This window comes from Oncorhynchus gorbuscha, linkage group LG14, assembly GCF_021184085.1.
Source record: "Oncorhynchus gorbuscha isolate QuinsamMale2020 ecotype Even-year linkage group LG14, OgorEven_v1.0, whole genome shotgun sequence".
In the NCBI taxonomy this organism is placed as follows: domain Eukaryota; kingdom Metazoa; phylum Chordata; class Actinopteri; order Salmoniformes; family Salmonidae; genus Oncorhynchus; species Oncorhynchus gorbuscha.
In genome coordinates, this window is record NC_060186.1 from 70,371,891 (window position 1) to 70,396,370 (window position 24,480).

The 24,480-nt window shown below is 41.6% G+C and overlaps 1 protein-coding gene across 1 annotated transcript; it reads left to right on the top strand.

Annotated features, from left to right (window-relative positions):
• The first annotated feature begins 1,985 nt into the window (after positions 1 to 1,985).
• On the top strand, positions 1,986 to 23,198 carry LOC123995360 (homeobox protein Meis2-like). Its single transcript, XM_046298910.1, has 13 exons — positions 1,986 to 2,502; positions 2,857 to 3,086; positions 3,469 to 3,610; positions 3,867 to 3,917; positions 5,133 to 5,183; positions 5,400 to 5,546; positions 8,297 to 8,411; positions 13,800 to 13,939; positions 17,394 to 17,470; positions 19,684 to 19,742; positions 20,525 to 20,614; positions 20,784 to 20,884; positions 22,027 to 23,198. Exons 1-12 carry the CDS (start codon positions 2,485 to 2,487, stop codon positions 20,840 to 20,842), a joined length of 1,179 nt encoding a protein of 392 aa, XP_046154866.1. The 5' UTR covers positions 1,986 to 2,484; the 3' UTR covers positions 20,843 to 20,884; positions 22,027 to 23,198.
• The last annotated feature ends 1,282 nt before the right edge of the window (positions 23,199 to 24,480 follow it).

The following is a 24,480-nucleotide window of genomic DNA, read 5'->3' on the forward strand; positions in this document are numbered from 1 at the left end:
AGTGATGTCACTCCTATTATTCTCTAACGTCACAGAGAAATTGGAGCAGCCTACAGAAGAGTCAGGTCTGTCATACTAGGCCTTGAGTTGGTAGCCGTAGGACTAACCTACAGATCTTCAGGCAGCTATGAGTACTCAGGCTGACATTTTTAAAGTTGAGGGTCTGTTATCATATGTCAGTGAAGTGAGGTAATGTTCTTGCTGACCAGAACCAATTGTTTTGGTTGGCTATATTTACCCGAACAGGAGTGCTAAGAGGGGACAGATTTACCAAGATCCGACGTTTTATTTTTGTATTCCGCGTATGAACCGTTTTAAACAAACGTTCGAAGAAATTTGGTCATTTCCCAGCTGCTGTTGTTTTAAACATTGGAATCGAACATATTCCTGTCTCCATAAGCTTCAGGGGAGGAACAAAATGCGTTAGGCCATATTATGTCATTATGTCGAGTTTGTTTTACTCCAATGGACTTTATGTACATGTAATCTCTTTCATTTCATTGGAATAAAAATATATGTCTGTTCTTTATTGCAATCTAATAATAAAGCGAATATTTACATTTTGTTATTTGGGTTTGTATATACTGTTTTTGCATGCATTTTTTTATTCTAACGTAAATTAATACAAAATACACATTTCATTTCCAGTCATTTTTAAACCTATTTCCAATATCAACATCTATTATCATTACTTTTCCTGTTCTTCAAAAACGTTCATTATTTCCTCCCTGCAGTCAAGTTTTAAAAAGTATTATGAGAAATGCCTATTATTAGTCATATAAAATGAACTATCTTCCTGGTATGTAAATAATAGTTTATAATTATGTATAAATGCATTTCATAACTGCCCATGTCCAAATATTTTTTTTACTTCGACTAAACCTTACCTTCAAATCAGGATGTTTCACAATGTATTTCAAACATTTGTCACAACAAAATGATAAGGCAATCTTTCTGTATCTGTCCAGTATCTCTCTGTAAACCACATACATTCCTTGATGCACATGTTGTTGGTCCGTCCAGAAGGCAAGTTTTGGTCGAGAAAAATATATTTTTTTGCTACCCTCTTTAATTTTTTTATGTTCTATATCACCAAAATGTGTTATTTCGCTGGCTTAACACGGAAGCCCTAAATGTTATATATATAGAGGCCAAATTAACCATTTTTTATAACAGTATATGGTGTCCATTTCAAGGAAGGGGACGCCGAGAGACTGGGATAATTCGAGCCAACACGCCTACAGCATTCCCACATTCTCAGACACAATACGCTGACTACTCTATACATTGTCTGTTCGGGTAAACGATGTTAACTGCATCGTTATACAAACCATGCATTCGACCAGCAGGCCTACTTCAAGGCACCCCGATCTGTCATATAGACCAAACTATGTGCACAAAATATTTTAAATATAGGCAAAATGTTTGCCATATTAAAAATATGACTGAGTGACCAATGTCAAGGCTGCTTAGTGAGGGCTATTCGCGAAGAAATTCAACTCCTGTTTTGTGCCTATCTATAGCCTATGTTATGCATGATGTACGCCTATGATTTTACTTGTATCATTACCACAGAAAGGGGGAAATAATTGTCATTTTTACCATACTCCAAACCCTTAGGGCTATCATTCTCATCTCTTCTCAAGACTGCACTTTTCCCATCTCAACGCTCTTGCGCCAGGCACCTTGCGTTAAAAGCATCAGACAATTGGGCAAGTTAGGTCATTTAAAAACAAATACATGCAGTTTTCTTGACGGTAACGTTCAAGGGGAATAGTTAAAGTGTTGAATTGCCATCTACCAAATGCCTTTCTTGGTGCCTGTTATTTTTGCGTCACCCTCTGCCTTATCCAATGCAAACAACATTCGCTGGCGTGTCACAGGCATTGCTCCAATCCCCCTTTATTTAACCTTATGGGACTGGTTGCACCCTCCCTCTTTCCGGGTTCCGTCATCACCTTCTCCCGCTGATCAGTGGAGCCAGTCTATTCTATAAGCGCGCTCACAGCCAACCTGCTAACATTCGCTGACACCCTCACGTTTCAGAGCCGGAGGAAATGGCCACGAGGACCGACGCATCGATATAGTCTTTCTTATTAGATGTAATTCAAAAGCTGTGCGTTGGAGGAATAGATTGCCTTCTGGAACTAATAATCTCTGTGCACCGTATTTAGATCACCTTGACAACCGGTCTCAGTGATTGACAGCAGGACCGATACATGCGAGTTGTTGATGCGCTTAAAAAAACTTTTATGAAACGAAGGTTCTACTTGGTCTTACCCGTTATGGTGATTTTTCCATTTCGGCTATTGCAATATTTTTTGTCTTGTTGAAAAATACACATCTTCACCTTGCTGCGGGTTTCTTCTTTATTGCCACTGCGGATTACAATTCTCAACTGGATGTAAGAGGCATCAACTTGATACACCACCTCTGCGGACTGACATTCCCTGTGTCTTACATTTTTATCTCCAAGACAGGCGCATGTCGATGGCGCAAAGGGTAGGCCTTAGTGCAGTTGCAATGTATCATTTCTTAGTTGACTTTAAACTTCTGCCTCATGTTGATCGAACCTAATTTACCCATAAATAATCTGGACAGGCTGAGAACATCTCAACGCTCCACATACAAGTAGCCTACAAGTTGAGCTTTCCTCAGCAGTCTGCTGCCTGCATTAGACTAGTTGTTCTGTTTTCCATGCATGGGACATTTGATTACATGAATGTTCACTGTCATTCTCATGAGTAAAGGCTTGTGTTTGGGGGATGTCTGTAGCCGACGATACATCCGTGATAGAAGCATACCAACTGACAGTCCACCAGTTTCTCACATGTAACTCTGTCTTTCTCCATCCAGTACGATGAGCTGTCCCACTATGGTGTTGGGATGGACGGAGTTGGACTCCCGGCGTCCATGTATGGAGACCCGCATGCTCCCCGGCCGCTTCCGCAAGTACACCACTTGAACCATGGTCCGACTGCACATCCAACCCAGCACTATGGATCCCACGCACCCCACAACATCATGCCCAGCATGGGCAGCGTGGTGAACGACGCATTAAAAAGAGACAAAGATCAAATCTATGGGTGCGCATCAGAAATATTCAACATTAGTGTCTGCTAGGTTTTCTTATTCTTGTTAGACCTATACTCATAACATTTAGAAGTTAATGGGGTATTTACCGACATTTAGAGAAATTAGAACCAAATCCTAATTTGACATAGGCTACGTGCATAAATCGAGTTTATGTCAATGCCACATTTAGCAAATAATGTGTTTTACGGGTAAGATTGTGGCCCGTATCCTGAGTGGAGACACTTCACATTTATCAGCTATGCTAGGCTAAAAACAAATACAAGACACGGATTACCTTGAAACCTTAAATACAATACAGTCCACTTAAACAAAACGTGTATTTAACATTCCTGGTCTAATTGACGTTGATGTTTTGTCTGCATCATGTTGCAGTCACCCGTTGTTCCCTCTGCTCGCCTTGGTGTTTGAGAAGTGTGAGTTGGCGACCTGCACGCCCAGGGAGCCTGGAGTAGCGGGTGGCGATGTCTGCTCCTCAGACTCCTTCAACGAAGACATCGCTGTCTTTGCAAAACAGGTACTTGTGGTTTATGATAAGCCCTTTTTTTATGACCTAAACTATAGATAACGATAGGAATAGGGGGTTGTATAGCCTGCTTTAAACATTATCTGTGCTTTTAAACGTGAATAATATTTTCCTTTTTTTATGTTTGATAATTGATGGACAGATGGATGGATTGTTTGATTGCTTGCCTGTTTGATTGATAGATTGATGGACTATCTGATTGATTGCGGTATGCAGACAATAGACTAATATGATGTTTTCTCTGTAGATACGGGCAGAAAAACCGTTATTTTCATCGAATCAAGAGGTGGACAATTTGGTAAGCCAGTTAACATTTACATTTACATTTAAGTCATTTAGCAGACGCTCTTATCCAGAGCGACTTACAAATTGGTGCATTCACCTTATGACATCCAGTGGAGCAGCCACTTTACAATAGTGCATAACTTGCATGTCCACTTTTTACGCATCAATTGCGCAGCTGGATAAATCGTGTCATATTGTCTTGTTTCACTTTGTTTAAATGCAACACGAAAATTCAGAACGTTCCATTGAAGGAGCAACAGGAAACGCAGACGAGTCGTGGTTAAAGGCCTATTTTGTTCCTCTGCAGCGGGTAGCCGCGGAGGTCCTTGCCTTGGGCATCCCAAAACCAGGGACTGTCTAGGAACCATTGCTCTGCTAAAGCATCTCTTTGATTAAGAAAATACATTGTTTTAATTTTCATACTGTAACATATGGCTACTTTACTGTATAGGCCTACAGTGTGCATTCATTCATTTATGGTGTTATTACATTGGCCTAGTTATTATTCATTAATGTATGGTGTTATTACATATGCCTAGTTACTAATCATTAATGTATGGTGTTATTACATATGCCTAGTTACTAATCATTAATGTATGGGCCTAGTTACTATTCATTAATGTATGGTTACATAGGCCTTCATTCATTAATGTATGGTGTTATTACATAGGCCTAGTTACTATTCATTAATGTATGGTGTTATTACATAGGCCTAGTTACTAATCATTAATGTATGGTGTTATTACATAGGCCTAGTTACTATTCATTAATGTATGGTGTTATTACATAGGCCTAGTTACTAATCATTAATGTATGGTGTTATTACATATCTATTCATTAATGTATGGTGTTATTACATAGGCCTAGTTACTAATCATTAATGTATGGTGTTATTACATAGGCCTAGTTACTATTCATTAATGTATGGTGTTATTACATATGCCTAGTTACTAATCATTAATGTATGGTGTTATTACATAGGCCTAGTTACTATTCATTAATGTATGGTGTTATTACATAGGCCTTATTACATAGGCCTAGTTACTATTCATTAATGTATGGTGTTATTACATAGGCCTAGTTACTATTCATTAATGTATGGTGTTATTACATAGGCCTAGTTACTAATCATTAATGTATGGTGTTATTACATAGGCCTAGTTACTATTCATTTGAGGCAAACATGTCAGCATGACTAAATCCTAAATTCTATGTTCTTTTTTTCCAGATGATCCAAGCTATTCAAGTATTGCGATTTCATCTTTTAGAATTAGAGAAGGTAAATTATGTTTTATTGTAAAACTTATATTTAATGCTTTACTCTTTGCTTTTTTGTTATTATATATTTTTTGTATGAACGTTATACAATCATTCAGAACAGCATAGCTTTAACTTCTTGAAGTGTAATATTTTACTCTAACACACATAGTCCTACGCATGGCTGTGGCACCGAGATCTTGTAAGGGTGCTGCTAACAGGAATTTTCATTGAATAGGTGCATGAGCTCTGCGACAACTTCTGCCATCGGTACATCAGTTGTTTGAAAGGCAAAATGCCCATCGACTTGGTCATAGACGATCGAGATGGCTGCAAATCTGACTTAGATGACCTGACGGGATCTTCCACAAATCTAGCAGATCACGTGAGTGTCTAGGCTTCGAAATTACATACTGGTGCTAATTCTTGCAAGGGGTGCTGCTAATAGCATGGTGTTTAGGATGTACAAAACTATATTTTCAGGATAATGGGCAATTTAGCATAATTGTGAGTCAGTTTAATATATAACCATTTTTAAACAGTTTTTAAAATAAATGGTCTAACATTGAATTTACTGGTTACTATTAAACAATTATTGTATTAATAACCTATCAACAAAAGAGTAATTCAATGCACCTACATGTCTGCAAAAAAGAGTGCTAAGGGTGATGTGTACTGAGGGAAGTTTCGTAGAGCTCTCATTGTCTTCTTAAAAAGAGGAGGAATGAGAGAAGGAATTGTTCCCCTTTTTCAGCACTATTGTACAAATCATCTATTTTATAGGTTGATGAGGAAGATGAAGATGATGATGATGGTGGTGGTGATGATGATGAGGATGGTGGTGATGATGATGAGGATGGTGGTGATGAGGATAATGGTGGTGATGAGGTTGATGTTGATGATGGTGGTGATGATGATGATGATGTTGATGATGATGTGGTGATGATTATTTAGTCTGTATGATGAAGAGTACAGCTGGATGTGTGTCCTGTTGGGGACTAGTGTTTGATTTTACACTTGAATGCTAAACCAATTGGATTACTATTGTCGGTAAAGAGGAGGGTCTTTGTCAATCCATGGGCCAATAGGGTGCCCCTACACGGGCTCTTTCTCCTCCCACATGTTGATTCTGATATCCTGGTTCCTTAATGACCCTCCGGTACTGGAGCAATGGCATGAACTTTGTGTTGGGGATTTTCCACATATTAGATTTCTGTCCTGTATACTAAGTAGGTTTATTTGAAGAATCTCAAATATAAAATATTTGTAGCTTTATTTAACACTTTTTTGGTTACTTCATGATTCCATATGTGTTATGTCATAGTTTTGATGTCTTCACTATTATTCTACAATGTAGAAAACCCTTGAATGAGTAGGTGTTCGAAAACTTTTGACCGGTAGTGTAAATATATTTTTAATTCCATTCCTTTACTTAGATATGTGTGTATTGTGTGTATTGTTGTGAAATTGTTCGACATTACTTGTTAGATATTACTGCACTGTTGGAGCTAGAAACACAAGCATTTCGCTACACCTGCAATAACATCTTCTAAACGCGTGTTTGTGATCAAATAAAATGTGATTTGATTTGATATAGTTTACGTGTGAGAAGTTAATGACAAATCTTCAGGAGTTTAGAATTCTGTTCACTCTACCAGTTCTATTTCTACAGGGAAGGCAGCTAAACCTCTCATTGAGGGAGAGTACTACAGTATGTTGGTTGTCTATGTGACACACCAACTCTGCCTCTTTTTTGGAAATGTCTGAGGGAGTCCACAACCCAGCCTATATCCAAGAGAGAACAGCTCAATATTCGTGTTGATATCACAAACTTGCAGAGTAAGAAGACTCATCTGAGTTACGAGATGACTGGCTTGAAAAATGTGTGATTGAAGATCAGTTGGAATCAGTTGTCATAATTTATGATCTATTTGTATTATCTTAACTTCTCTGCCTTTATGGATCTTGGAAGATACATTTTAAAGAAGGATAGACCGTACTGTATCTGTAATTAATGTAATCTTAACAGCTGGGGTGTGAGTGAGTAAAGAACCCCCTTCATTAGCTTGATAAATGTGGAAACACATGGCACTTTGAATGGGGACGCCACACAAACAGCTTTCTAATTACTGTGTGTTGGGATGGAAAAGGGGTCTGCTCGTCGAGCTCATCGAGAGGCCTCATTCACACTGCGCTGCCATTGTTGTTGTGATTATTCTTGTCGTTGGCTGAGCTCTTCATCTGAGCACCATCCGGCGAACAGCTGACGCCAAGAGGCTGAAGAGGTTGCTCTGCTGTTTGGCCCTCAGCTTTAGACTGTCTAAGTACCCTGGTCCCTGTGCATATATGGCCCAATAAATAGGTGTTCAGAGAGACCACTGGGCTTCAGAATCAGTCAAGACACCGGAGGATAGAAGAAAGAAAGAAGTGTGGCAGGAGCTCTGGTGCTGATTGCTTTGGCTCTACAGTGTTAGCTAGAGTAGCTGAATATCAGCTTTAACATTTGATTTTGATTTTATTTTGCCACCGTCTCAGTCTCAGGGAAAATGGTAATTTAGATTGTTGGGTTAATGGATTATGGATTTTTTTTGGACATATTCTATTTTCTTATTGACGACATGGTCATATTGTGCGCTGTGGTAAATTGGCTGGGTTTGTGTGTGTTTGAGTGTGTAAGTTTGTGTGTGTGTTAGGGAGTTACATTGACTTTCAGTTATGGCATACTGTATCCACTGTTCTCTAATGTGATCTCTTTCTTTCTTTCTTTCTTTCTTTCTTTCTTTCTTTCTTTCTTTCTTTCTCTTTCTTTCTCTTTCTTTCTCTCTCTCTCTCTCTCTCTCTCTCTCTCTCTCTCTCTCTCTCTCTCTCTCTCTCTCTCTCTCTCTCCTCTCTCTCTCACTCTCTCTCTCTCTCTCTCTCTCTCTCTCTCTCTCTCTCTCTCTCTCTCTCTCTCTCTCTCTCTCTCTCTCTCTCTCTCTCTCTCTCTCTCTCTCTCTCTCTCTCTCTCTCTCTCTCTCTCTCTCTCTCTCTCTCACTCCCTCTCTCTCTCTCTCTCTCTCTCTCTCTTCTCTCCCTCCTCTGCTGTTGTGTGGTCGGGACGGGGGATATGTTGATGACCCTCTCTGTGGACCCCAGAACCCAGCGTCCTGGAGAGACCTGGATGACGCCCACTCCACGCCCTCCGTGGGCACCCCGGGGCCCTCCAGCGGGGGCCACATCTCCCAGAGTGGGGACAACAGCAGCGAACTCGGTAAGAGAACCACAGCTTCTCTTTAGACTCAACATCATATCAAAGGTTAACCTCAGTGCCGACCTCATACAAATGCAGTGGTCTTTTCTCTACTTGTGGGCTTTAGATGAATGATAAGCAGATCATAATGATAAGCAGTTATTGTTTCTCCATCCTTATCATTCAGATAATGTTGAGATAAGAGGTTGTTGTTGAATCAACAGCTAGTTTGTTGGGTTTTGATGGTGACTTTGTAGTTTTATCACTTATCCAGGTCAGGTGATAAAGTTCAAAAGTTAAATCTGATATGATGAGGGGAATTATTGCCAATTACTGGTTTTGCATGACTGTGTCCAGTATTGCTGTATAATAGCCTACTTGGCTTTCTGTCCGTGTGCCGGCTGTTCATTTGGCCTGTGATGAGCTCATTGGAGGATATAAGGGTTTTATGACTTGTTTTTGTTTTTCTCTCCTATGGCCACAGTAAAAATAGAATAGACTTTAAAGCAACTTACCACCCTCTGCCCATCAGGCATCAATAGCAGTGCATTGAGCTAAACAATGGCAGGATGTTTTGCAAGACAAGAGCAATTCAGAGGATGAAAAGACAGTCAGAAACAAAGATTAAGTTTATTCCTGGTTCTGATTTTACCACAGTTTCTTCAGTTATCCTAACTATATGAAAAACATGTTCAACGAATTTCACTTAGCCTAGTATCCATGTCATGTTTAATGTCATTGTATGCCCTAACACAGTAAAACTGACTATGTGAATTGTATTGTCAGCAAAGTGAGGGGAAGTGGATGGTGTGAATGGCTTTTTCCTTGGTTCCTCTGGAGTTGTTTATTTTTTTTAAACAAAAGCGAGGGGACATCCAAAGTCCACGTCTCCCTGCCCTTTTGACCTGGGTAGAGAATGCATAGAGGCTGGGGAAGCACAATAACCCCTGCCGTGGAGCTGGGAAGGACAGAGCCACTTTATGTATGGAGGAACAAAGGGGAGTCCCAGTCCTCTGGTAGCAGGATCTGATGCTTCCCTGCCCACCTGCTGCTCCTCGTAGTCCTCCTGGGGACTGCTATGTTTTCATCCCTAGTTTTCATCCCTTGTTTCCATCCCTTTACTCATTAAAGGGGATGAGGAAAGTTAACACTTTTAACATCGGAAGGGACCTGGGGGCCAAAGCGGGGCCTTTATGTCAGTAGTGCAGGCCTGGCTATGAGATTACTGATGCTCTTCAAAGTACCTACTATGAGGGAGCTGCTATTGTCCTAATGGACATTAGTCATGGTTGTGTGGGCCAATGATAAAAGCCTTAAAAGGGGTAACCTACAGTCTTATCTAATGGGGGAGAATTGTGGTTAGTATGGTTAGTATCAACCACAGGTTATGGCTTAGTGGCTATGTTAGCCATGTAGCTAACCGCCACCCCATTGGCTTATGTAGTCTTTGGTTGTTCTCTTGTAAGGTGTGTGATATGCAGAGGGGAATGTCTTTGATTCCAGCTCCCCCGGAGTGACTCTCAGATAGATAGAGAACAGAGACAGTTCTAAAAGGGATGAGCTATCCTAGGAATGTTTTTTCGGGGCGGGGCTTGGAATATCCATCATAAAAAAAGGAAAGGAAGCCAAGGGGAACTAGCTCCTGTGAAGCCGCTGTACACTAGCGTTTACAAAGAGGGGAATGCAGCGCAGGAAGAAACAGGATGCAGTCAGTGCATCTTTTTGTCTCCTCCGGATACCACTTAAAATGGAATCCAGAACTGCTGGTGGTGACATACCAATGACACTCCAGGCTAATGTCCCCATATAATCTGTGACAAGATGCTCTCACAAATAACAAGGGAGAGAGGCACAAGAACTAGAATTTTTCATCATAATCGAGCCCTTACACTCCAAATCAATAGGATAAAGGCCTCTGGGAGGAACGATTCTAGATCTATTCATCAACATCAGTATAGGATTCCCAGTGTCTTGGAAAGCTTCCAGACAACATCTCCCATTTAGCAGTGTGCATCATGGGTAATAACAGGAGGGGCTGAGAAGTGTCATTGGTGATGGATCAGGTCCAGGTGAGCTCATTAGGCAAGCTGCATTGGGTTCCCATCACTGATGCAGCCCGGAATACAGCAATCAGTTCTGTTAGCTAATAGCCAACCCTGCACTTTGTCTGATATGGCCATGTCATCATGTGGATTCTCTTGCCTCATCTAGTTGTCCCAGTTTATACCTAACTGTAGGAGCACTGGTCGCTGATGTTGTTGATGAGAGAGCGGAAGAGAAAGGGAAAAAGAGGAGAGACAGATAGGAAGAGAGAGGGAGAGAGAGAAGGAGAGACATAGAGAAGAAGATAGAGGGAGAGAGAAGGAGAGACCGAGAGAGGGAGAGAGAGGGGTTTAGAGCAGGGTGTTGGGGGTTGGAAGCCAGCCAAGGATGCCTCTCTTCTTCATATCTTAGGGTGCTGTTTTCCCTAAAGCGCCCGAGGCAGTACTCCAGCCTTCCCCACGGCAGCAGTCCTTGCCCCCCCCCTGGGGCAGGCATGTAGGGGGGAGGGAGGAAGGGAGCGGGGCAGGGCAGGCAAGCAGGGAGGGAGCGGGGTAGGCAGGCGAGGGGCTAGGCCACGGGAGGAGCGTTCCACGGGTACGATTTTGAGAGTAGTGCACTGTCACACTGCTTAGATTGGCTGAGTTGCCAGGGAACAGTCAGAAGCGATTAGCGTAGAAGAGGATCTGCCCTGCGGCCTTCCCTCTCTGGAGCAGGAAAAAAGAGAGGGCTGGGGGGAGAGGAGGAGGGGGGCCAGGAGGGCTTGACGTTCCTTAGATATAATTAGGCCGTGCTGGTGACTTCCTATTTTTCATTCTTTCCCTCATTCTCTCTTCCATTGGTTTCAGTTATTTGGTACAGAAACAGATACATAACTCATTTAAAATTAACAACATGTATTTTTGTCATTTTGATCACCCGCACCAGCCCAAATGTTTAGTCATTGATAGGTAGCGTTTTTTTATTGATTTCACCACTCAAGGTATTTCTGAACAAAATGTCTCTCCTAGCCTGTGAGAAAGGATATTAACTGTCCTCTCTGAAACGACAGATCTCTTCAGCACCATCCTCCAAGACCTCTCTTCCCACAACAAACCTCCTCATTTTGTCAGTCATAAGACCAAAATCTTAGAAAAGAAACCTGTTATAAAAGCTTGTTATAACATCTATGAACAGAGAGGATAAGGAATAGTGGACACACAAAGTAAAGCATCACATAAGCAAAGGAGACAGTGGTCAAACAACCTGCCCTGTCCTTGACTTGGACTACACAATCCATCAGAACACCACCGCCCCTGCCCCCATCCCCAACACACCACTCCCCTCCAACCCCACTCAGTCCAAGTCATCCTTTTTAATGTCAATATTCATTAGCTGAAATATTTATGCATGATTATGGGTGCATATATAGGAGCCCCTTTGATTGATGTATCCCCAAAAACAAAAAGACATGCCAAGGCAAATCTTATGAAAAGTAGGGTTCCAGTCCCGCCTCCGGGGAGGAGTCTCTCAGATGCATTATTCACATCCCCTGCAGGCAGGCTTTCAAGGCATCTCTGCCCCGAGGGCAAGAAAAATAACCACCACTGTTAAAAGAAAATCATCTCGGCTGATGCACAATTAATGGTGGAGAGAGAGAAGGAAAGAGACAGGGAGAGAGAGAGAAAGAGAGGGAGAGAGAGAGAAAGAGAGAGAGAAAGAGAGGGAGAGAGAGTGCACAGAAGGTTCTGTGATGGAGAGCAATGTGGAGCGAGGGCAGGGGCGGAAGCCGCGGAAATCTCAGTTTAAAAGGGAGCCTTCGAGCCTTGATCCATGAGAAGGTTCTCATTGAAACAATAATGCCAGTAAGAGAGAGAGAGGCTGTGTGTGTTGTGTGGCTGTGTGTGTGTGTTGTGTGTGTGTGTGTGTGTGTGTGTGTGTGTGTGTGTGTGTGTGTGTGTGTGTGTGTGTGTGTGTGTGTGTGTGTGTGTGTGTGTGTGTGTGTGTGTGTGTGTGTGTGTGTGTGTGTGTGTGTGTGTGTGTGTGTGTGTGTGTGTGTGCGCGCGTCGCAGTGTGAGTCAGACAATCCAACACAGACAGACTGGAGGGGGGTGTGAAGGTGGAAGGGGTAGGGGTAGGGGTAAGGTAGGTGACTGAACACTTGGGGGGCTTGAGGGGGAATGACCGCAATCCCCCCAGCCCCATAACACCCCCCTCCATCCACCCAAACATCCTTAGCACACATGGACAAAAGGAGCGCCCTACTTTCAACTTCACAGGTGAGGGGGTTTGTTATGTTTTGTGATGTCATACCTTAACTATGAGGTCACAATTGTTATTTTTGTTATTGTGACATTTTTCCCTCTTTTTTTACAACTAAACCATTTGTCTTTATCAAATTGTGGAATATCTATACTGGGCAAAAATATAAACACAATATTTAAAGTGTTGGTCCCATGTTTCATGATCTGAAATAAAAGATCCCAGAAAATTTTGTGCATAAATTTGTTTACATCCATCTTAGTGAGCATTTCTCCTTTGCCAAGAGAATCCATCCACCTGACAGGTGTGGCATATCAAGACGCTGATTAAACAGCATGATCATTACACTGGTGCACCTTGTGCTGCGGACAATAAAAGTCCACTCTAAAATATGCAGTTTTGTCACACAACACAATGTCACATATGTCTCAAGTTTTGAGTGAGCGGGCAATTGGCATGCTGACTACTGGAATGTCCACCAGAGCTGTTACCAGAGAATTGAATGTTTTTTTACCATAAGCCGCCTCCAACATCGTTTTAGAGAATTTGTCAGTACGTCCATCTGACCTCACAACCGCAGACCATGTGTAACCACGCCAGCCCAGGACCTCCACATCCGGCTTCCTCTCTTGTCTGAGATCAGCCACCAGGACAGCTGATGAAACTGAGGAGTATTTCTGTCTGCAATAAAGCCCTTTTGTGGTGAAAAAATGTATTCTGATTGGCTGGGCCTGGCTCCCCAGTGGCTAAATTAAAATGCTGCCTGCGCATTGTGTCTGGCCACGGCTCTTACTTCATGTCAAGCCTGCAACCTGGGTCTAACAGTCAGTACTTCATGTGAAACTTACATGCTGCTCAGATTGAATTAAAGGCTCATAATTTTTTATTGAGCTCTGTCACCACAGTATATGCCCCTCTACATTATCCAAAACTGTAGCAGAATGTGGATGAGGTTGTGCAAATGTGGAAATTATGGAATCTTCTGTTGCTATGCTGTTGCTATGCTATTGCTTTGCCCTAGACCTCTGCTACCCTTTCAGTGTGTGTTTCTGGCGAATGGAGGTGATGTGTCTAAGTTAAAGACATCTCCTAACATATCCCTTGTGGCTACTTTTTCTCTTGTTTTAGGAGATGGCCTCGACAACAGTCTGGCATCGCCGGGTACAGGAGACGAGGATGACCTGGACAAGAAGAGACAGAAGAAGAGAGGTATCTTCCCCAAAGTGGCCACCAATATAATGCGAGCGTGGCTCTTCCAGCACCTCACGGTAAGACAGCAGGCCCAACCTGGCCCTAGCTCCAGCCCTAACCAGACTCCACTACTGGGATGGTTCTCAACCTTTTTTGCTTACTGTTACCCCAAACACGTCTTGCTCTGCCCAAAGTACACCCTCTTGTGCAACTGGTCATGACTATCATGCATTTAACCATGAGGCCCATGTTTTGTAGACATCTTCTGAATCTTCCCACGTTCCCCATGTGGGTAGGCCACGTACTCCTGGGGGTAATAGTAATACAAGTTATTGCATCCAACACTCAGTCATGTCACAACACAGGGACATTGGTCTGTGACATTGTAGTGCTTCGCCGAACGATTTTCCCTGTGATTTTTTTATTTGTAAAAAAACAGTAATTGTGGCTCAAGGGAACAGTGGGCTGTATAAAAGACAAGTAGTGTATGTTGTCTAACTGCAGTATCTCCATTATACAACACTTAGGAATAATGCCACTATACTGAGCGTCTGAACTTTGTTTTTACAAAAACAGAATAGACTACTTTACCAGAATGCAACTCCTCTGTTCAGGCTCAGAAGGACTATCTGACATTCCAACGACTTCCAACCAATCCCCCGTGAGGAGAGTTTCACCTTTTATCTCCAGACCCAATAGACAGTGCTGCAGTCTCTGACTCCTCCTCCTTCTCCTCTGGTTTTCTACTTATCTCCTCTCCACTCGTAGATGTTTTCAAAGCTCCTTATTTGTTTTCTGGGTGAAAATCTGTCACACATCTCCTGTACAGGAAGTAAGAACCTTTTAGATTGGACAGATATCAAAGAAGAAGGAAAGGAAGGCTAATTGAATCATCCCCTCTCTGTTCCCTGTCTCTTTTCAGCCTCACTGGTTAGGCACAAGTGTTTGTCATGGAAGGATGTGGCTCGTAAATGCGGTGTAAGGGGGACTTTGGCCCGTCGATGTCCTCTGAATGGTCCCATTGCAACACCCAGGCGATCAGCCATTCATCGGGCCACAGAGGGTGAAGGAGACAGATTATGTTTTGTCCCGACTTTACCGTTGAGGCTGGGGTCTGAGAAGGGGAGAGAGGGTCTTTCTCTAGATAGTCTTAGCCTTCAGCTGATGTGCTCCTGTTCTGAGGAGGAACTCTAAAGATCCTCCTCTACAACGGTACAGAGAAAGCAGCAATGGAAGATATAGGTTCATTCTAGGATTCATTATTGGCCTGTTAGCATGGTCATACAGTAACTGTTGGTTTTAGACCTCCACCTACATGCTGACTTAGACAGATCTTTGTGAAGCTCTCTTTTTAATGCTAAAGTATTGAATTAGTTTCTACAAACATACATTGCATTTCGCAAAAACACAGCTATAAAAGGGTGCTCTTGTTCAACCATGAGGCCCTGTTGGAGCTCAAAGGAATTTCTTGTTCAACCATGAGGCCCTGTTGGAGCTCAAAGGAATTTCTTGTTCAACCATGAGGCCCTGTTGGAGCTCAAAGGAATTTCTTGTTCAACCATGAGGCCCTGTTGGAGCTCAAAGGAATTTCTTGTTCAACCTTGATGCCCTATTGGAGCTCAAAGGAATTTCTTGTTCAACCTTGATGCCCTATTGGAGGTCAGAGGAATAAGTCTTGTTCAACCTTGAGGCCCTATTGGAGGTCAGAGGAATAAGACTTGTTCCACCTTGAGGCCCTATTGGAGGTCAGAGGAATAAGACTTGTTCCACCTTGAGACATTGGAGCTCAAAGGAATAAGTCTTGTTTAACCTTGAGGCCCTATTGGAGGTCAGAGGAATAAGACTTGTTCCACCTTGAGACATTGGAGCTCAAAGGAATAAGTCTTGTTCAACCTTGAGACCTTATTGGAGGTCAGAGGAATAAGACTTGTTCAACATTGAGACCTTATTGGAGCTCAGAGGAATAAGTCTTGTTCAACCTTGAGGCCTTATTGGAGCTCAGAGGAATAAGTCTTGTTCAACATTGAGACCCTATTGGAGCTCAGAGGAATAAGTCTTGTTCAACCTTGAGGCCCAATTGGAGCTCAGAGGAATAAGTCTTGTTAAACCTTGAGACCTTATTTGAGCTCTGAGAATAAGTCTTGTTCAACCTTGAGGCCCAATTGGAGCTCAGAGGAATAAATCTTGTTAAACCTTGAGACCTTATTGGAGCTCTGAGGAATAAGTCTTGTTCAACCTTGAGGCCCAATTGGAGCTCAGAGGAATAAGTCTTGTTCAACCTTGAGGCCCAATTGGAGCTCAGAGGAATAAGTCTTGTTCAACCTTGAGACCTTATTGGAGCTCTGAGAATAAGTCTTGTTCCACTGTGATGCCCTGTTGGAGCTCAGAGGAATAAGTCTTGTTTAACCACAGCTCAATGACAGGTGACCTGAGTAAAGTAACATAGCTGAGAAGGGTTAGGCATTGGAGAGAGGCCCCAATGTGACAACACTGTGGATTGGACTGGAAACATTAGCAGAGGGTTTTATTTAGGAAGATAGAGACGTTCTGCTGGGTTGAGGGAGGAGCATTGAGCCATCCGTCACTAGACTGTCAGACACCAAGCTGGGAGGTCACCATGACGATCATTTGTGGCAACAATGGCTTTTGTCACCACCATTGCGGTTTATGTGTGTCTGTGTGTGTGTGTGACAGTGTTTATGTTTGTGTGTGTGTGTGTGTGTGTGTGTGTGTGTGTGTGTGTGTGTGTGTGTGTGTGTGTGTGTGTGTGTGTGTGTGTGTGTGTGTGTGTGTGTGTGTGTGTGTGTGTGTGTGTGTGTGTGTGTGTGTGTGTGTGTGTGTGTGTGTGTGTGACTGTGTGTGTGACTGTGTGTGTGACCGTGTGTGTGACCGTGTGTGTGTGTTACTGAAAGACCTGTTTAAAAATGAAGATGTGTCGAGCTCATTCCTCACCCGGCGACCACAGGAGGTGGCAGCAGCCCTGACAGCGCCCACCACCCTGTACCCTGTCTGCAATCTGCCGCCCTCCTCACACTGTCACACCGCCAGCAGAGAGGCAGGGGACAGGGAGACAGGGGGACAGGGGCCAGGCCCTATTCAGGCCCTAACAAAGGTCTCCATTGTGTTCCTTTGTATCGCATTTGATCATTTGTCAAATCATGTCAAATAATGTCAAACAATGCCACACGCTTTGAGCCCAAAGTGTTCATGGGCCAATCAGTGGTCAGTCTTGGTTGTTCACTTGTGCTTATGCTAACTAGGGAGATTGACTTGTGTGTATATTAGCCAAGGGTCAGATGCGAGTCTACATTACATTTGATTACATTTCCTGAGTTTGACTTTACCTTAGGTTGTGAATGGTCGTATGCGAGGTGTGTTTCTGTCTAAACCCTAACCCTAACCCCTGGTCGTATGTGACGTGTGTTTCTGTCTAGACATGATCGTTTGATCGTTTGTAAATGAATGCAAGCTGGGTGTTTTTTTATTTTTTTTATTGAAGATGTAGTTTTTTCTGTCCTCTGTGTACCACAGCACCCCTACCCTTCAGAGGAACAGAAGAAGCAGCTAGCACAGGACACAGGCCTCACCATCCTGCAAGTGAACAACTGGTGAGTAGCTAACACCCAAGGCCCCACCCTAACGCTAACCCTAAAGCTAACACTAACCCTAACGCTAACCCTAAAGCTAACACTAACCCTAACCCTAACGCTAACCCTAAAGCTAACACTAACCCTAACGCTAACCCTAAAGCTAACGCTAACCCTAAAGCTAACACTAACCCTAACCCTAACGCTAACCCTAAAGCTAACACTAACCCTAACACTATCCCTAAAGCTAACACTAACCCTAACGCTAACGCTAAAGCTAACACTAACCCTAACACTAACCCTAAAGCTAACGCTAACCCTAACGCTAACCCTAATCCTAACACTAACCCTAAACCTAACCCTTGTGCTTCATTCTCTCCTTGATTCCTTTACTTCTTTCCTTCGTACCTCCCCCCAGGACTGGCGCATAGGCTTCTATCTAAATCTATGCTACAGCCATGTTTTTGACGAAGGGTGCACATTCTATATTCAGCTCTTTGGAAAGGGAACTAAAATGGAAGTGTTAAACATGCTCAATCTATCTTCACTGTCTGGGAAACATTAACAGGGAGATGTAACCCCCCTCTCGTCCCCTTACAATCCCTCAGCCTCATTTTACATGTACGACATGATGGATTAAAGCATATTTAAGAGCCGGCAACCTGGCCCCTTTGTAGATGGCTTATCCAATTTTGGGAAGGGGGGCGGGGTCCAATGTAATGGTCACAGAAGAAAGAGGAACAGATCCAGGGGGGGGGGTGGGATTTGGTTTTGAGATTGCACTTCTGGTGTGTTATCTAAAAGGTATCACTTTACTTTGAGTTTACACAGAGTCAGGTTTGGAATAAAGGATTTGACTTTGAGTTTACACAGAGTCCGGTTTGGAATAAAGGATTTGACTTTGAGTTTACACAGGGTCAGGTTTGGAATAAAGGATTTGACTTTGAGTTTACACAGGGTCAGGTTTGGAATAAAGGATTTGGCTTTGAGTTTACACAGGGTCAGGTTTGGAATAAAGGATTTGGCTTTGAGTTTACACAGGGTCAGGTTTGGAATAAAGGATTTGACTTTGAGTTTACACAGGGTCAGGTTTGGAATAAAGGATTTGACTTTGAGTTTACACAGGGTCAGGTTTGGAATAAAGGATTTGACTTTGAGTTTACACAGGGTCAGGTTTGGAATAAAGGATTTGACTTTGAGTTTACACAGGGTCAGGTTTGGAATAAAGGATTTGACTTTGAGTTTACACAGAGTCAGGTTTGGAATAAAGGATTTGACTTTGAGTTTACACAGAGTCAGGTGGAATAAAGGATTTGACTTTGAGTTTACACAGGGTCAGGTTTGGAATAAAGGATTTGACTTTGAGTTTACACAGAGTCAGGTTTGGAATAAAGGATTTGACTGAGTTTACACAGAGTCAGGTTTGGAATAAAGGATTTGACTTTGGCTTCTCGCGATTAATCCTCCCCCATCCCAGAATCCATATTGGGTTCTCAACACACTTAATTACATAGACGTGCACCTCCAATCCCGAGGAGTTAAGAATTATATTAGTTTTATTAATGGATCTAATTCAATACACTTATCAAAGCAGGCAAATGCTTTGCTTACCTATCTGTCTGGTCCTGCTGGTTCCTGTTGGGTCCTGTTGGATACAGTGGTATATCTCTGACCGAAATTGGCCAAACGTTTAGCCTTATTACAGCCTGAGGCTGAAGGGGATAAACCCAAATCAATAGATCTGGTAAGCTATGTGGCTGTCTCCTAATACCCCAGATCATGTCAATAAGAATAAGACCGATTATAAACCTAATCCCTGAAGACAAGAGACATTGGAATACTAGTAAAACTGGCGCAGGAAATTGTCATATTCTGTTTGATTGCTGAATGTTTTGATTGTGTATGATTATCTTAAAGAACTCCACCCAAAAACGGTACATTTTATTTGTTTCATTCCTCCATTATTGATATAGTCCCAACATGTTTTGTGTCAACAATGACGTTTTCAAGATATGTAACTTTCAAAATACAGATATCTTGCCCATATGATGCATCATATGATGGACAGATGTGACTAATGAGACAAAGACAAATAGATGGTTTTTGGGGTGGAGTTGGCCTTTAAGCAGACCAGGAAGATGAATGCAAAGGAGATCAAAAGCCAAGGAGAAGTTTCATGTACTGTGTATTCCATGTAGGCTTGAATTCTCTCCCCCTTCTCTCTTCCTCTCCAGGTTCATCAACGCCAGGAGGAGAATAGTACAGCCTATGATTGACCAGTCTAACAGATCAGGTAAACCACAATTTCAATTGGTTAAAATGAATAACATACAATGGCTTTGTTTTTCAGTCATGTTTTTAATTGTACTATTACTGTATGATTTTGTAATGTAGATGAGGATGTTTTGAATGCCACTTTTATTCTTATGCTTTATCTCTTCTGTCTTTTGGCTTCGACACATACTGACCAATAGAAATATAATTGTAATCTGGTACTATAGCTCTAAACTGACCCGTAGAAATAGAATTACAATCTAGTATTATATCTCTATACTGACCAATAGAAATATAATTATAATCTAGTATTACAACTATATAGTTACCCGTAGAAATATAATTACAATCTAGTATTATATCTCTATACTGACCCATAGAAATAGAATTACAATCTAGTATTACAACTCTATAGTTACCCTTAGAAATAGAATTACAATATAGTATTATATCTCTATACTGACCAATAGAAATAGACCAATATAAATATAATCTAGTATTATATCTCTATACTGACCAATAGAAATAGACCAATATAAATATAATCTAGTATTATATCTCTATACTGACCAATAGAAATAGACCAATATAAATATAATCTAGTATTATATCTCTATACTGACCAATAGAAATAGACCAATATAAATATAATCTAGTATTATATCTCTATACTGACCAATAGAAATAGACCAATATAAATATAATCTAGTATTATATCTCTATACTGACCCATAGAAATATATTTATAATCTAGTAGTATACAGTATACTGACCCATGTCTTGTTAATGTTACATCCACAGTGGGCCAGGGGACGGCATACAGCCCTGATGGGCAACCAATGGGAGGCTTTGTCCTCGACGGACAGCAACACCTGGGGATTCGGCCTGGCGGTAAATAAGCAACCTTTATTCTCACCCTGTTATCTGTCCCTTTCTACCAATGTAGCCTAAAATCTGTTTCTGTTCTGTTTGTCTATTCATGGGTTATTATTGTATATTGTCATATGAACCTGTGATTGCACCATGTAATTAGTTCCCCTCTATGTCACTCATTCTGCAGGACCAATGGGTGGAATGGGAATGAATATGGGGATGGATGGTCAGTGGCACTACATGTAAACCCTGTCCAACCGAGGCAAGCCTGAAGAAGAAGATGGAGAAGTAAGCACAACTCCCCTGTTAAATTTTTCACCCACAAGCCCCCCTCCATTGTTCCTCTATTCCTCTCTCTCTCTCTCTCTCTCTCTCTCTCTCTCTCTCTCTCTCTCTCTCTCTCTCTCTCTCTCTCTCTCTCTCTCTCTCTCTCTCTCTCTCTCTCTCTCTCTCTCTCTCTCTCTCTCTCTCTCTCTATACATTGCTCACCCTCTCTCCCTCATCTGCCCCCTTCTCACCCCCTCCTCCATTGTTCCTCTATCCCTCTCCATTCCTTTTTATCAATTTTTCTTTCCTTTCCATCCTCCTCTCCTTCTCCAGGGCTCAATCTGATTAAGAATGTGGGGTTCTGGACTCCCTTGGTCCCCCTCCAGCCCTATCAGGTCTCTGGGCCCTGCTGACAGTTCACAAATCAAGACGTATTGCCTGCCGGAGGCACTGGAGCTCACCAGATTTTATTTAACACCCACACTCCACTGCTCAATGAGCCACGCTATAATGACACTTACCTTGATTAATTGAGCTCTTTATATGTAAATAGAGAGCCCCGCGTTCGCTTCAATCTTCCCCGGATGCCAGTTCCGCCAACACAGCCCCTTTTCCCTTTCCGACATTTCACTGATTTTGCTAATCAAGTCCAAAGAGCACGAGGGTGATAGCAGCGAGGGTGCAGAGCCAACATTTAGAATACAGTCCACATAGAGATATCTTATTCACTCAAGCTGAATAATAATATAATTTTGAGAATATTTCAACCAATCATTTCTCATTGAATAATCATTGACCGGTTACTGTAATGGCGTAATACAGGAGGCTGTTCTCCTCCCATAATTTAATCTGTGGCAAGAGCATATGCTGATTGTGACAGCTGTAAATTTACCCAGGGTTCCATGTGGGGTTGTTTTGCAGTAAAATGCACTTATTCCATGCATATTGGAGTCAGAGCCATAACATTTGTCTATTAAAAGATCCCTTAAGAATTACACCACTGCACCAGCAATGTCCAAATGCATGTACAAGCTGTAAGACCTATGTCTGACTCAGTCACGTGTAGCATTGTCTTTACCTCATAATATTTTGGTTCTGTATTTGCAGTGTGTTAGGGTATGTTTGTATAAGAGACTGACCCAGGCTCCTTCTTCGTGTTACAGGCCTCCATGGTTTGCTCAGGGAAAATCCTGCCGCTTGGTTCCAATGAGCGCGTGACTCCGCCCCAGTCACACCTGTACCTGTCATCTGACCACGCCCACCTCACCTCCCCACTGGAGCATAGAGGACCACACCCACATCTGCACAAATGCCGCCCACATTGACCTTTAATAACCCCACGCCTGGAGGAAGACGAGGATCAACTAATAAACAACAACAAAAACAACAACAATTTGCAGACAACAATCTTCCAAAACAAAAAAAGACTTCTGTATGAACAACAGAAGCTAAAATGACCTCAACAACATTTTGACACATTTTTTGTTTTCTTTTTTAAATTATTTATTTATTTTTCTACAATGGTGGACCATAGGGACAAGAACTTTTTAGTCTTTGCCCGAGATATATTGACACAGCCGGCACACACACACACTAACACACATTCCCTCTCTCTTTCTCTCTCACACACACACACACACACACACACACACACACACACACACACACACACACACACACACACACACACACACACACACACACACACACACACACACACACACACACACACACACACACACACACACACACTCAAACAAATACACACACTTCATCTTATGAACACACCATTTGAAAACAACCACTGAGGAATATCTAAAAAAGATTATGAAGAGTTTTAATAACTGTTGTGGTGTATAAGACTTGTGCTTTTTCATTTGACTGTTTTATTCATGTTTGCTCTTTGTGATCATTAGTTTATGGAGTGAGAGTTTATCACTAATCCTGTGTGCTGTGGAACAGAGAGAAAGAGAGAAAGAGAGAGATTGCCTCAGAGTCTGCAGCCTGGAGCTTGTCTCAGATACTGCAGAAGGCAGCCACATCCAGCTCCCAACAAAAAAACAAGCCCTTTTTTTATTTGTATTCTGAATGAGGCCCAGTTGCTTTTATTACCCATGCACTGAATGCATTTCATATATTTGTTATTATTCTGTTTTGATTTGGATTGTTCTGTGTTGTCCTGAATTCAGACTAAAGAGCTGATGGATTGACGTCATACTGGTAAGGTGGATCTTGGACCGACTTCCATTTAGATCATGTTACAATAGTTTTATAGCACACAGGAAGAAGGAAAGGGTTTCTGCACTAAAGACCAAAATAAAAACGCATTTTAAAACTTGACCTCTTTTTTTCAGCACATATTCCACTTCTCCTGTGAAAGAAAAATCCTTTTGAGGAGAGAAAGAAAAGTTAGAGCTTGAGTTAATACTAAATATGATACTGTGACCTAATTCAGTTGGATAACATTTGAAGTAAATGCATTTTTTTGGTTTGCTGTTTGGGCGAAATTTGCATATTAGCTACTTCGTGACATTTATTAAATATTGCATGTCTCTGTAAATATATATTTTTTCTTATTAACAAACAACAATTCGCATTCACACACGACGTCACGTTACAGTTTGGTCGATATAGAACGATATAAGACGACCATTTCTTATTGATTGAGGCTTGCAGGAATGATGGATGACCTACCGGGCTTCGAAACATACTGAGATAGGCTACTGTGAATCCCAAAGCCACATATTTTAAAAGAACAATAGCCACATGCCACAAAAATAACCGTGGAAGCAACGAGAATTTCATATATTTTCAAATAAATTGGTATGATGTCACTCCTCCGGCAAAAAGGAAAAATACATATTTGAAGCTGGGTCTTGTAGCCTAAAACAAAATGTGGATTGAGAAACATTCGTTCGTATATTGATTTATTATGAGACTCGTTGATAATGCTGTATTTTTGAAGGATATATTCGTTTGACTAGTTTGCTGTCTGTATTGCAGGGTGTGAGGTGGACTGAGAAACAATGCTGTGGGCTGCTTGGATCATTTATCAATGTCAGCCAGTGTGCTGGTGTATTGTTGAGGAGAAGTACATAAGCAAGAGAGCAGCGACTTATGGGAAAATGGTTCATGTGCTATTATGAGTTAGGCATACAAGTTAGGCCTATTCATTTTTATATTTTTAATATTTTATCTTTAACTTCGTATTCTTATTATTGTTATTGTTTTTATTTGATCGGCATCTAATTATTTCAGTAGTTTAAAAATATATATTTATCTTATTATAGGCATAATATGTAATAATCATGCCTTTTGAAACGGTTTGCTTTTTTTAGATTTAGCCTATATTTTTTATCTCTCGCCGAATAGAAATTACTCCACATCAGTGAATATTTTAGATAACTAATCAAAGATACCATTGGTTTTCTAAGATTAAATTTAGGATTTTATTTAAGAGCTTTTTGCGTTGTAATATCAAATTAATTTCAATATTCTAGCTCTGATAACTGCATGCGAAATAAAAAATAGTAGTATTTTCGTTTTGCAACGGTATAGCTAAAAAGAAAACCCAGGGAACTTGTTTTCTCGGAATGATTTTGGTGTCATTAAACCTG